The sequence below is a fragment of the Amblyomma mixtum genome, chromosome 9, assembly GCF_055824585.1.
Source record: "Amblyomma mixtum isolate Tamu chromosome 9, ASM5582458v1, whole genome shotgun sequence".
NCBI classification, from domain to species: Eukaryota; Metazoa; Arthropoda; class Arachnida; order Ixodida; family Ixodidae; genus Amblyomma; species Amblyomma mixtum.
The window spans coordinates 29,221,840-29,237,134 of NC_143020.1; the positions used below are offsets into that span (position 1 = coordinate 29,221,840).

The 15,295-nt window shown below is 45.1% G+C and overlaps 1 protein-coding gene across 1 annotated transcript in view; it reads right to left on the bottom strand.

The window, feature by feature from the left end:
• Positions 1 to 13,098, bottom strand: part of LOC149328626 (dermonecrotic toxin SPH-like) — a 28,975-nt gene extending 15,877 nt beyond the window's left edge. The window contains exons 1-2 of the mRNA XM_089560926.1: positions 13,054 to 13,098; positions 6,429 to 6,669 (exon numbers count right to left, since the gene is read on the bottom strand). Of these exons, the coding sequence (XP_089417052.1) occupies positions 6,429 to 6,669; positions 13,054 to 13,098 (286 nt within the window). The remainder of the gene's footprint in view (positions 1 to 6,428; positions 6,670 to 13,053) is intronic.
• Between the last annotated feature and the right edge of the window lie 2,197 nt (positions 13,099 to 15,295).

Genomic DNA, 15,295 nt, shown 5'->3' on the forward strand with positions numbered 1-15,295 from the left:
CCCGCTCGCAAAGATCTGCGGAGGGCATAGTAGATTTACAACAGTGGACGGAGCGCCTGCTTCAAGACACCGCCAAGACCTATAAAACTGTGACGCAGGAGGAAAGCCGTCCCAGTCTGGACGCTAAGCTAGTACACATGATGGAAGTACAAAGAAAGTATACACGCTCAATGGCGTAAAAATAAGCTTAACCGGCGCTTAAAAGTTTGACTAACCCGACTTCAAAACGATATAGAAGCATACACGTGACAGCTTAGCCGAGAGCAGTGGCGTCAGACTTGCGAACGCCTTAATGAGCAACTGGGAAATAAAAACACACTGTTTCTAATCAAGAATTTACTCGATCCTACGCAAACTTTGACCGAATCTCACAAGGCCCTACAGATAATCTCGCAAACTTTGCAGGGAGCGACGAAGAGCTCATGGTTGAAAAACAGCGCACAAAAGACTAGACACAAGAGTAAAGGCGACGACAGGACAAGCGCTGAACTCACAACTAAGGCTTTATTGTAAAAACCTGGGTATATAAGGAAGGCATAATCATGAAAACAAAATTGAACAAACAAAACTATGACAATGATAAAACTAGTGTGCGCCCGAAGCCCACAATCTGTCAAGAAACGTGATCTCGTTATCACTTAAAGCAACCGAAGGTTTGCTAACGCAGCCCCGTTGCTCCGTTGCGATGAAGTATGCTTCTGCTACTTCCCGCGTGGTTTGATCTCTGTGAGAATACAACACCTTTGCTTGGCTTAACAAAGCAGTGCACTTTTTCTTCTTGCTTTTCATCACTGCGCACCCCTTACAGTGGGTAACAAGATAAGATTGGTCATTGCCTTTATCTAAATTGTTGTTGTGTTCTTGCAAACGCTTATTCAAGCAACGGCCGGTCTGTCCGATGTAGCGGGCTCCGCAGGAAAGGGGAAAGCTGTAGACGACACACGTGCGGCAGTTGACAAACGAATCCGCTACATCGGACAGACCGGCCGTTGCTTGAATAAGCGTTTGCAAGAACACAACAACAATTTAGATAAAGGCAATGACCAATCTTATCTTGTTACCCACTGTAAGGGGTGCGCAGTGATGAAAAGCAAGAAGAAAAAGTGCACTGCTTTGTTAAGCCAAGCAAAGGTGTTGTATTCTCACAGAGATCAAACCACGCGGGAAGTAGCAGAAGCATACTTCATCGCAACGGAGCAACGGGGCTGCGTTAGCAAACCTTCGGTTGCTTTAAGTGATAACGAGATCACGTTTCTTGACAGATTGTGGGCTTCGGGCGCACACTAGTTTTATCATTGTCATAGTTTTGCTTGTTCAATTTTGTTTTCATGATTATGCCTTCCTTATATACCCAGGTTTTTACAATAAAGCCTTAGTTGTGAGTTCAGCGCTTGTCCTGTCGTCGCCTTTACTCTTGTGTCTAGTCTTTTGTGCGCTGTTTTTCAACCATGAACCTATACCAACTCGCCCAACTTAACGTTCTACTAAGACGAAGAGCTCATGATAAAAAATCCATACGTAAACGCCTCCCAGGATATGCCCACGCCAGATGGGTGTTCAGGGTCGGGTAATGCTCACATGAATAGGGTCTTTACCGTAGTGGGGGTCAGAGCTGCTCTCAATCAAATTAACACCGCCTCGGCAGCCGAGGACGATAGCATCACCAATAAGATGTTGCGCAACTTAGAGGACAAATCAGTGGAGGCCCTTACGGGCCTCTTCAAGAGATACTGGACAGAAGACAGCAGCCCCGACGAATGGACGCACGCTAAAATTATTTTCATTCCTAAAGCGGGAAAAAGATTCGAAATTGGGAAACTGTGCCCAATTTCGCAACGACATGTCTAGAAAAGGCAATGGAGCACGTTGTCTTATTTAGGCTCCAAATGCACACTGATGCGGAAGACACATTTCCCTGTCCATGAATGGGTTTCGAGCAGGCCTCTCAACCTAGGGCATCATGTGTCAGATACAGCAAGACATTCTAGATCCAAATCACATAAGAGCCGCGCGTGCCATCATGGGACTCGATATGAGTAAGACCTTTGACAATGTGTCACACGCTTCCATCCTCTCCTCAAACCTCACTGATAAACGTAGGCAAACAGACATACGATTACATCACCACCTTTCTGAACAAGCGCACGGCTATGCTGCATTTCGGGGACAAAAGTAGTGTCAAAATTACACTCGGCACCAGAGGAACCCAGCAAGGCGCTGCACTTTCACCTTTTCTCTTCAGTCTTATTATGAGTGGCCTCCTGCGTCTGTTAGATGCTATCCCACCTGTACTACATTCTATATACGCCGACGACCTCACCATATTAACCAACTCCGGATCCGATGGAGAGATTGCAGAGTTATTACAATGGTCTATCGATATGGTACACTCTTCTGTGCAGGGGAACGGCCTTGAATGTTCACTGTCAAAATCGTAACTCTTAGTTATCAGGAACGAACAAGCCTCACAGGCAGCACTTGACCCTCGGGCACCAATCGAGTTGCACATTGATAACGATCCAATACCCCCGGTAGCCACGATCAGGTTTCTTGGCACGTTTATTAAGAATAATACAACAGGAAGCGATTCGCCGTCCACGCGTAACGGCTCACCAGATAGGCGGGCTGGTGAGCCGCTTTGCCACCCGTCGCAGGGGCATAAGAGAAGCCGACCTATGCAGGATCTTGCAATCATTCATCATAAGTCGAATCACGTACGGCTGCCCGTACTAACATCTGCGTCGCTGGGTCGAAGACGCACTTAACAGCATACAAGGCGGCCCTTGGCCTACCGGCATACGCCAACTGAGATCGACTGCTGCAGTTCGGAAATTTTAGCATGCTTGCTGAGCTAATCAAAACCAATAAGACGGCACAAGTGACCCGCTTGTCGCGCACTGCTGCGGGGCGCGTAATTCTCGGCAAACTCCACATCCACCACGCTGAGGAGGTACGTGAAACTTCACGTTTATCAGCTAACGTTACTAGTAGATTAGTTGTGTAACCAGTAGTCAAGAACATGCTGCCAGGGAGACACGACGCCTGCAGGAAAGCATTGATGTGGGCCCTTGAGGAACAATACGAGAACAAACCACGAGCAGTGTACGTGGACGCAGCTCAAGACATCAAAGTCGGAACATACGCAGCACGTATGGCCTCTCCAAAGTCAGCCATCGTTAACGCCACAACCTTTCACGCTAGCTCAATACGCGAAGCAGAGGAGTAGCTATCGCACTGACCATAGCGGATCCCCGCACCAAAAGTATTCTCAGCGACTGCCCATTGGAAATTTCGCCAAAAACTCGGCAAGTGCACTCATAATGCGAATTCTGCGCAATCGAACTCTCGATCACAACTTCAATATCGTATGGGTTCCGGCTCACGCGGGTAACTCCAAAAATGAGGGGGTCGACCGTCTAGCCCGATGTTTAACCAACCGGGCGACGGGAGACCTGTCGGGAGAGGACGCACCCGCCAAGGCGCCTCGCTCATACGCGGAGATTACAAACTTTTATCGCGAGCAAAGATGCGCGTATCCCGCCTCTTACCCCCACCTCGACAGGGCGCAAGCCACGACACTCAGACGCCTACAGCAAAGGTGATCCTTAGCCCCTATCAATTATGTTTAATCACAAATGGTGAATACGACCCCGCATGCCCATACTGTGGTGACGGGACGCGCCCCATCCAAGACCATACTTCATGAGAATGTGCTAGCAAACTCCCTCCGACGACACTCTTGCCAGGTACCACAGCGGAGGGATGGGACAGGGCCAGTTCAAGGGAAACAACACAACTGGCGCTCATCACGCGAGCTCAAGAAGTCGCCCCTCAAGAGTTCGCCCCCGACTGGAGGCCATCCTGGACTCACCGCAGCCCTAACTAATCCCCTCCATTTTATGGCAATAAAGTTGTAACAATCACCACCTGCCCAATATGCTTATGGCCACAAGAAAACGGTACACGGTAAACAGCATCATAATCACAAGTGGTAAATCATTTATCATTGTCAAATTTTCATACTTTTGTCTTAGCGCAAGGATGAGTCTTTTAGTAAAGGATAGAAAATTGAACGGGCGCCAAAAACACCACTTCACCGTCTGCTCGTTTCCCCATTTTCATTCCGTTGCGAGAGGTCTGGTGAGTGTAAGCGATGACAGCTACTCCTGTGATCCTCTTGTCCCCTTATATATCCCTGCTTATCTGATGGCCCTGTTTTTTCATTTTTCGAGAATGATTTCAGCCACAGCAACCGCCAGTGGCTCAGGGTATCCGGAATCAGACAGTCGTCTAACCTGCAATGCTGAGCATTGTGAGCCTCGTGCTCAAATGAACCGTTTAGTGGATTTATCAGGCAGTACTTGGTAATGCTCCACTATACCAGCTTAGAATGTGGTGATACCGCCATCAGTGTGCCTTTTGTGTACGATGGTCATGAGCCCAAAAGATGCTCTTTGTATGAAATTTAAGTCTCAGATCCAACAACTGAATATAAATCTTTCTTCAGAGGATTGGGAGTTTGTCGAGGCTATGAATATAGTATGTCAACATGTATGTGCAAACAAAAGGTGCGTGGGTGTGGCATCACTGGCACCAGAAGGAAAAGAGCTCGCGTTACTACATCGGTGGCAACCAGCGAAGGGCTCAGCTGTATCAGTGCGTATCGGTTCACCTGATTGCTCCTTTCTACTTCATGCTTGCAATTCCTGTACATGTTTATACGTGGCACAGGCAAAGCATATTAAGTTGATAGTCAGCGCTCGTGTCGCCTTGTGTTCTTAGTCCCGCCTTCAAAACTTGCGGTTTTGCCATCATGAATCATCAACTTGCCCAACATATTATTTAATGTAAAAAAGTAACAATAATCAATCGAATCTTCTTCGAAATAAATGCACATCTTTCTGCCGAATGAACATCAATATCACGAAATAAAGGGAACAACCGGTTGTTACTAAGAAAAGCACTTGCATGGAGTTCACTTTTGCCTGCCTTTATTGTGCCCTAACATACACAGAACGTAAGCAAACAAGGGAAGGGGTGTGAGGGGCTCGTTATAAATATGAAAGAAGAAGCCAACAGCCACAGAAACCAAGGGGCAGAGGGGATTTTTAAATTATTTATTTATTTTGTGGTGTGGATCAATTTTGAACATTACTGAATATGTTATCGCTTAAAGCTAATTGATTAGAAAAGCAGAAGAAAAAACAACCACATGCCGCCGGTGGGATACGAACCCACGACCTCCGAATTACGCATCGGGTGCTCTACCTCTGAGCTACGGCGACGGCTGTCAAATCTTCTCTTTTTGGGGGTATTTATGTTTACAAGTAACCTAACCTTGAGAGTGTTCATCAGCGCCACCCACGTTCACAAGCGGTGGACGTAGAACGTCCTGAGTTACCGCAGGTGTGACGTAGAACGTCATCGAACGGAGAGGGTGGAAGCTGCGTGAGAACCCTCTTATGCTTCCTATGGCGTCAAGGCTGCCAGAACCGAGGCTCTCGCTAAGCATTTAAGAAAACAAGGGAAGGGGTGTGTGGGGCGCGTTGTAAATATGAAAGAAGCCAACAGCCAGAGAAGCCAAGGGGCACAGGGGATTTTTTTTAATTGAATTATTTATTTTGTGGTGTTGATCAATTTAGAACATTACTGAATATGTTATCGCTTAAGCTAATTGATTAGAAAAACAGAAGAAAAAACAACCCCATGCCGCCGGTGAGATCCGAACCCACGACCTCCGAATTACGCGTCCGGTGCTCTACCTCTGAGCTACGGCGACGGCTGTCATATCTTCTGTGTTCGGGGGTATTTATGTTTACAAGTAACCTAACCTTGAGAGTGTTCATCAGCGCCACCCACGTTCACAAGCGGCGGACGTAGAACGTCCTGAGTTACCGCAGGTGTGACGTAGAACGTCATCGAACGGAGAGGGTGGAAGCTCCTGAGAACCCTCTTATGCTTCCTCCATAGGAAGCATAAGCAGCTTCCATAGGTTCTCCATAGGAACACAGAACGTGGCAGTTTTAATAGTTTTACTTTTCTCCGCCATCGAAATCCGCATTCGCATCCCAGGACCTCGTGATGTGTAGCCAAACGCCATAAACAGCTTAATCTAAAAAGCCTGTGTCAACTGCCTACTTAGCTCGCTCTGTATTCGAGCATCTTCTGCGCGATTAAACAGTGTCTGGCTATGTCCTATGCGCAAAGTGTCTTCAGAACTTGTTATTTTTGCAAACTTACTGTAGGAACTTCGGAAATGACATTGTGAAGCTGATGTGCTAAGACCTGCGAATTTGTCTGCCGCTGCTATCGCAAATCCTAATAGTGCTTTAGTGTTCACCTGGCTTCGTTTGCGTTCATTAATCATGTGTCGCTTTAAATACATTTCGTGAGCCCAGATGTGAATCGGCATACTTGCTAGCTCTTACCTTCGCTGACCGAGCTCCTCAAATAAGTAAGGTAGGCCATAACTTCGGTGGATTTCTTACAGTCACGACCGCAGTCACAGAGAGGCCCATGGTACAACTTCAATGCGGTTCCATTGGAGGCAAAGGTAAAGTCAGCCTCTAAAGCGTTCACGCCTTGTTGCAAGAAATCATCCACCTCTTCCAAGCTGTTTGCCATATGCCCGAAAAGGTAAAGTGGCCGGCGTTCACTAGAAGCATGGACCTGCGTAGAAGAACCGGAGCAAGAATTGTCACTTGGTTGCAATGACCTCGGATGCGCATAGCAGTATAAATTTTTAAATACGGACCAAAGCACCGCCTTGCTTCATCCATTCTGAACTTATTTGCTGAGGAATTTCCAAGAACACCCCGCCGCGGTGACTGAGTTGTTACGGCGGTCGGCTGCTGGCCGGAAAGACGCGGGCTCGACGCCGGCCGCGGCGGCCGAATTTCGATGGAGGCGAAATCCTAGAGGCCCGTGTACTGTGCGATGTCAGTGTATTTTAAAGAACCCCAGGTGGTCGAAATTTCAAGAGACCTTAACTACGGCATCCCTCATAGCATGAGTTTATTTTGAGACGTGAAACCCCAATAAACCAAACCAAGTTCCAAGAGCTGTGTAAAACTGTTTAGAGACATAGAGAACTCTAATGTACTACCTTACACTGATGGCCCGTTTCTCGAAACCACGTTTTCCATGCGCGCCGCAGCATATGAGAAATAGCAGATACAATATATAACTTCACAATTTTTGACGAAATAATTTTTGTCTTTCATTTCATGCTCGAGTTGCGCTTAGTGCAGCCGCAACTGCCTTCCAAGGCCATACTCGAATGCCGTTGGCTGACAAACTTCTGCAGAACCGGCAGCTTCTGCAGTAATCAGAAGCTGCCGCTCGGAGATGCGCGTACGCTTATTTCATGTCACTTGCTCATCCATGTCTACAGAAGTGGGAATCGTAGCTTGCCGGGCTGAATGCTACCTAGCTTGAGAGGAAAGCTATGAGCACGCAGCAGAAAATTACAACTATGGTACAACTATGGTCATGGGCTGTGTGCGGCGCACAGAACGTTTAGTCTTTTAACTTGGGGGACTTGCTCATGGTCGAAACATTAAGTTGTGCATGTTTCGTTCTGGCTAAACCTTGGCGACATTTCGAAATGCACACACTAAAAACAATATACTTTAGCATTTCCAGTCCCAATTAACTTACTATATAGAATCATGGCTTACATTGAACCTGTTTTACGCCCGCAGAAGCGGGCACTGAGAGTAATGACTTGCACAACGCCCAATACGCCTTCTCGCCCTTTATTCTGTAGACACCAAATAATGCCGGCATTGCAGCTTCGAGATTTTCGCGTTGCACTACTCGTACTGAGAGTCCTCTCCGGAGCCTCCCTCTTTCCTTCGATTATATTCCGACCCACCGCGGTGGCTCAGTGGTTACGGAGCACGACTGCTGACCCAAGGGACGCGGGTTCGATCCCGGCCGCGGTTGTTGAATTTTGATGGAGGCGAAATTCAAGAGGCCCGTGTACTGTGCGATGTCAGTGCACGTTAAAGAACCCCAGGTGGTCGAAATTTCCAGAGCCCTGCACTACTGCCTCTCTCATAGCCTGAGTCGCTTTGGGACGTTAAACCCCAAAAAATACAAAAAATCCAAACGTTTCAACGTATTCCATAGAGCCCCAACTAACAGCCCTTCAGCAGCCCACGGGAAATTTATGGCTCCTACATCTCGCAACGACAATGGCCAGCGCCGCGTCGAGTATCAAGGGATAAAATTTTTGAATAAAATCCCTTGTACAGTCTCAGCAACGTCTAATCCTTACATTTCACAGAAGACCTTTTTTCTGTCACAAATAATAACCAGATTTACAATGTAAATCGCTTAGTGCTTGTCTCTTAATTTTCAGTGTAATGTCGATGTTGGAAATGCTATTCATATTTATCATTGAATAATTACTTCTAAGGCAACTGCGTTTATTTTGTATAAAGAATGCTGCTCTTTCTCTCATATCTTTGTTTTTTTGCACACTCTTCTATTTTTTTGTCATTAGCCCTTGTGTATTTCTGTAATCTGAACCAAATTACTTGAACGCTTTGCATTTTTCTACCATTAATATGTGCATTATTTTCACATGCAGTAGAAAGCATTTGGCCTCAATAATCTCTTCGCTTTTATTGCATGGATCCATAACTAGCCTTTGGATAAGGATCCAGAGAGTTATGTTATGCATTGTGCAGAAGAAATGGTAATAATAAAAAATTGAAAATTGAATTCAAATTGAAACCAAGTTAAATAGTTCACTAATGCTGCCTTTAGAGAGTTAATGAGGTGATAGAGGGGATATACTGTTAAAGAAGTACTAAAATTGAATGAGACGGATTAGACGGCAGAGCGATGCGTATAGGATATTGTCTTTGTGCGCTAATCCGGATGTTTAGAGCCTAGCTAAACTGCCGCCTTCTTTCCCGGCTGGCAGCGCGACGCTATAGCACCTATAGCACCTAGAGCGAGCGCTACGTCTCACGGCACTACCTCTCATCATCTTGACAATAATAAGGTGCTTTTGAGACGATCAAGTCGTCTCTCGCTAAATTACGCCGTATTTTCACACTGAATACGAGTGTTGTAAACATTCTCTGTTATTTTTTGTGCCCCACATATGTCTATGCTAGCAGTTTACTCTGAAATTTTTCGATGCAATCAGTACACCATGTTGAAGTGCTACAAGGCTAAGCTTATAAACTAATGAGCTGAGGATTAGAACAAGTGCGTTGGATGCGTGAGTTTTCAGAGCATAACAGCACAGCCTTTTCTCTGGTCTAAGGGGGCATTGTCATTAAGCTAAGTGCTAGGCATTCTACTCATGCATGTTCTTCCTAATAATGGCGAACAAGAGAATAGTAAATGGACGTGGAAGAGCCCCAATGATGAGGCTGAATACGAAATAATCTTCACAATGGGTGCTCACCCTGGAATCGTGAACAACGTGAACGTCGTCTAAATGTGACTGTAGCGACCGAAGGGATGGTAAGGTACCGAATTAGCCTATACTTAAAGAAGGAACGGAAGAAACTAGTGAAGCGGAAGCCTATTGACGAGATAGCGGTTAGAAGGAGAGTAGAACGTTTCAGGATATCGTTACAGAACAGATATGCGGCATTAATTGAGGACGATCACCTTAACGGTCGGGCAATGAAGGATAATCTCACAGCTATCATTATGGCATGCTCAGTAAAAGTAGGTGGTTTGCTGGTTCCCCAGGATACTGACAAGTTATCTAAAGAGACGAAAGATCGGATGAAATTCCAAACCATGAAGTCGTCTAAGCCCACAGACAGGATAGAACTTTAATAGCTATCAAAGTCAATCAATAAGCGCAAAGTAGCCGACATAAGGAAGTTTATTATGAAGGGAATGGAGCATGCTTGGAAGAACGAAGGTACCCTAAAATCGTGAAGAGGAAACTAGGCATAGGCAAAAGCCAGATGTATACATTAAGAGACAAAAAGGCCAATGTCATTAGCAGTATAGATCAGATAGTTAAACTTGCTGAAGAGTACTGCACATATCTACACGGCAAGCGATGTAATTCTGGAAGTTAATAAGAGAGGTAGTAGTACAAAGCGCTGGGACATACTGCCAATAACGAAAGAGGAATTAAAGAAAGCATTAGTAGCCACGAAAAGGGTAAAAACAGCTAATGATGATTAGATAACAGCAGGTATGCTGAAGGCCTTTAGGGGAGATTTGACTAGAAAAACTAGCCACCCTGTATACGCAATTCTTCATGACCTCAAGCGTAAGAGCAGCTTAGAACTCTGACATCATTATGATCAATAAGGAAGGAGAGGCCAAGAACTTGAAATTTTACAGACCAATCAGCTTATTGTCCATTGTCTATTAGCTATTGAGTAAAATAATCGCTAATAGTGCCAGAAGAACCTTGGACTTAAATCAAACAAATGATCAGGCAGGCTTTCGTAAAGGGCACTCGAAAATAGACCACGTTCACAGCACCAACCAGGTGATAAAGACGTGCGCAGAGTATAACAAAGCCCTGTATGTAGCCTTTATAGATTGCAGGAAAGCATTTGACTCAGTCGAAGCTTCAGCAGTCATGCAGGTATTGCGGAATCAGAGTGTAGAAGAGCTATAATGTAGAAATGACGAAAGTTATGATGGCGAGTGCACAGAAAACGTTGTCCTCAGTAAAGTCAGCGATAAAATTTCAATAAGAAAGGATGTCAGACAGGGAGACGCGATCCCGCCTACACTATTTGCGGCCAGTTTACAGGAGATGTTCCGAGGCCGGGATCGGGTACTGTTTGGGATAAAAGTTGATGGAGGATACCTTAATCATCTGCTATTCGGTAATGACTAAGCCTTGCTAAGCACTCAGAAGATGAACTGCAACATGTGATCATTGAGTTATACAAAACAGTACTTTGGGTAAAAAATAATATCTTCATCAGCAACCTAAGTCTACTGCAGTACAAGGCCTCTAATATGTACAAAACAACCACAATGTTCAACAGTGTCGGAAGAGAATAGCAGTTTACAATTCGTAGCCAGGTGCTGCAAAAGTGTAAGGAAAAAATTTGGAGGACTCTTATGCTTCGCCTTTAAGAATGGGTCCCAACAGCATTTTGCCGCACTGCAAGAGCGTCCACGGAACGCCATCGCCCGTTCGGCGCGGTGCGTTGCCTGTAGGACAAATAGAAAATTGCGTTTTTTTTAGGGAACGACACAGTAACAGTTTAAATTGTCTTGGCGAACACCGGAACAGTGCATGATACATATAGGCCAGCGGTTTGAATCCCTAGCGGGAGCTAGGCTCTAACCTAACTAGCAAGTTTATGCTGCACGAAACGCTGAATTGTATGACTTCACCGGAACATTCTGCGACAAACGGTTGGCGTGATAGAATTTTTTCCAACGCGCGGTGCAGACAACTACGATGTCGACGGCTTTTGGACCGAACGAGATGTGTGCGCTGTCGCGTAGTACGTCTACTTAGGGGAGATAGGGAGAGTAGATCTGGATTATGAGAATGAAATAATTAGAATAAGAATAGCGAGCAGCGTATTTGGAGCGGTCTCTGACCATTACTAGAAGTTTACCAATATTCTTCAAGAGGAAAGCATAGAACAGCTGTATCTTACCGGTACTCGCCTAGGGCGCAGAAATGTGGAAGCTAACGAAAAGGGTTCAAGTTAACGACAGAGCAGGGAGCTACGTGAAAAAATAATTGGTGTAAACGTAAATTTAAGCGAAAGAAAGAGGGCTGAGTTGGTCAGGATATCAAACATTGGTTACTGACATCCCAGTGGATATCAAAAGGAAGAGATGGGCCCCGGCCGGCCACGTAATGAGAATGCAGGATAACCGATGGTCATTCAGGACAGCGACCTGGATTCTAAGAAAGGCAAGCGCAGCAGAGGGTGGCAGAAAGTTAGGAGGGCTAGTGAGACTAAGTTTGCGAGCATAAAGTGGCCGCAGCTGGCAAAGAAGAGGGTTAATTGGAGAGATATAGGAGATTGTCTTTGCCCTGCAGTGGGCAGAGTGAGGCAGACGATAAGATAACTAAGTAACGTAACTAAGTAACTACGCTCACGTAACTAAGTAAACTGCTACAGCGTGTAGGAAATGTAGTATTCGCCGCCAGTAATCAAAGTTAGGCCAGTGATAATGAGCGTGAAGAAGCACCGCAGGTCATAAAATTGGGTAAATACGTGATCGGTCTGCAACCTGGAAAATTTAGGTACCAGTGGTTCAGATGTATGCATGCTGATAGCAGTATCAACATTGATATGAAGTCTGACTGGTGCTTTATTAATCGTATTTTTACAATAAAATAACGTAGTGCGCTTATGTAGGACCGAAAACGAGTTAACCTGGGAATAGCGCCTGTGTGCACCTCTTCCGAGTCTATCACGCTAGCAATGGAGCTTGAACTCCCTATAATGCAAAGAAAATCCAACTTGTCAGCAGGCCGTAAAAAGGAGATAACAGCATTAAGGTTACCAAGCTTGCATAGCGCATTAACAGAACCAACAATTTATGGCTTTACTAAGCATTATGCGTGGGAAGGACACGGTTAAAACAAGCTACTATAAAATATCACCTCACATACTCCAAGTTATTAGTGTGCGCATGTCTTCTAGTTATACTGTACAATTTTCAGGTGTTATTGCGACCAACGTCATCGCTGAAAGCACTGTTTGATGGAGAAGCTGCAAGAGTAATGTCGTCTTAGAGGTTGCATCTTTTGAATGTAAAGGTGCGGTCAAGCTATCACTGAACACGCATAAGCGTTCAAAATTTCTTCGCTCTTCCCACACAAAACGCGTGACGGTTTATTGGAATGATGCGAGAACGCATGTGCTAGGTTATGTATAAAGTACTTCCTAATTTTTGTCGCCTAAGTCGTGACAGGGGCTTGATAGGAGAAGCGTGCTCGTAAAATGATGGCCGGGACTGTACATTTGGATTTGTGCGAGCAGTGAGGTCTTGAATGGAATACTGTTCTATGTCGCGAATTATGCTGTACACAGAGTAGCTTACATTGATAAGAAGTGTCCGACCACTACTTACAGCGAGAATGAACACTGCGAAAAGAGAAAGAACTTGCAGGCACATTCTTGATCGCTTTATGTCTTCCTAAGGCAGGTTTCAGATTCATCTGCAAAGAAAACCACACACTTCAACTCACGTATAAAAACTTGAGCAACAAGCGGCTCCTTGATATCAGCCTGAATAACAATATGTTGACACAGAAATGCCTATTTGCTTGCATTTGAAGCTGAGGTGCACTTAACAGCTTCGCCAAAGCAACAATTAGACAAGCAAGCGAAATAAGAATTTCGAATAAAATTAACCGATGCTTTATTTTGTCCTTTTAGAATACCGAGCTGCTTTCTCTGGCAGTGGGGTAGGCTGCGAGGGAGGATGAAGTGCTGGTTCCGGGTTTGCTTACAAGGCGGCGCTGAAGATAAAGAAAGTAAAGCATGTGCCAGGGCACGAATACACAGAAAATACGCATCCTGATTTTCGTAGAGGGCGAGAAGACATACGGAGGCAGTTAAGTTGACATTCAATTGGTGTGCACACTTTTCAGGGAAAAGTTGAAAACGAGAAAGGTCTTTGCAGTAGTTTTAGAAAAAAAAATAGCGAAATGTTGGATTCGGAAACTGGAAAAGAAAAGCAAGAATATTTGATGGGTGCACACAACCGCACCACACCCTCAAAGCATGCCACTTCCTGTTCGCGATGAATATGGGGAAATACGCTAACAGATTTTCTGACCCGCGACGTTCTTGAAGCTTCCATCTCCCAAGTACTTTGGAAGCCGTTCCTATTTACCGTTATGCCGATTAAACCCTGATTTGTTGCTGGTTTCATGCTCTGCTGTTTACTTAACTAAGAAAAGAGATTATTGAGCGAACAACTTTTAGTATGTTCTACACGCAAGAGTACGATGATATTGCAGACCAAAGAAGACATTTCCACTTGTTATAATTGGCCTTCAGAACGAACAGGTGTCCGAAATTTCGCTTCCTATGTAATATGATTGCCAATGGGAATTAATTTATTTGCTCTAAATAAACTGTCCTGCGTCTTCTAGGTCGCGCTCTTGTCGAAAAAATGGGGCCACCTAAGACGTCTCTTCACATCTCAAAATCAAAAAAGGTCACTTCTTGGGTCAGTAGAAAGTAAACGCTGTGCCTTTGGGCACTACAAATCGGCATTTATGTACAGTGTATTGAGCAAGTCAGCAGTGACCTGGAGTGTCGCCGAATTGAACGATTCAGGGCAGCCTGGTTATTTACCCCTTTTACCGGAATGGAGAAAGCCGTACTATTGGAATATTGCTATAATAGTCAGCAATTTTCGTGGGGCTCAGGCTTTCAAACACACTCCAACAACCTTTGTACATGACTTAAGTTAGGGTAACAAGGAGGCGACGCCAGATTTCCATTCTAATTTTTATTCTACTGAGAACACAGCATCTGCAGGCGCCTCCCTCTGAATGAAGATGCAGTTACCGTAGTATTAGTGACGAGAGGACAGCCTTTCATCTATGCTGCACAACTTTTCTTCTGAACCTTTCAAGGGTGGCATAGGCGTTGTTTACCTCCAAAGTTTTTGTTCCCTTGGCACTACTGTGGTTCATATTTCCGAGGACCCACAACTTCTGAGAGTTCTCTGTTCTCGCTCTTTATGTTGTAATACATACCCTTAAATACAAGTGACTTTAGAAGCTCGGAAAAACGCCCGACCCGTTCACATCAGCACTGCTCCGGTTACGTTCTGAGGACTGAGCGAGACAATTGCGATCAACCGACGAGAAAAAATGGTCAATTCGTGATTCATTCGGCATCCAATAAATGCGTGATATACACGCAATGATGGCAGGGATATCCGTCCATGAAAGAACCCAAATTCCTTTTTGAAGTAGTACAAACACAACCGACTTACTTGGAACACGACACTGTTCTTGCAGCTTACCTCTCTACAAGCATACCTCGAAATATACCAAATATGACCGGACTTTCCAAGCACTGGCATCGCAATAAACTGGCTTGGCTCTAAAGCTTGAATAATATTCTGCCAGCGCAATACAGAGCAGGTGTGAGCTTCAAGTGCAGGTTAATTATGTTTGAAGTCAGGAACGACACAAAGCGACAAGTTCCAACAAAGAAATGATGCAAGGCAGTCCTGAATTTCCAAGGATTATTTTAATAAACGTTGATCCGCAGGGTATGTATACGCATGAAAAGTGCACATCAAACGCAGAAAGTTGAAAGGGGCAGAAAATCACTTGACGCCTGGCCAC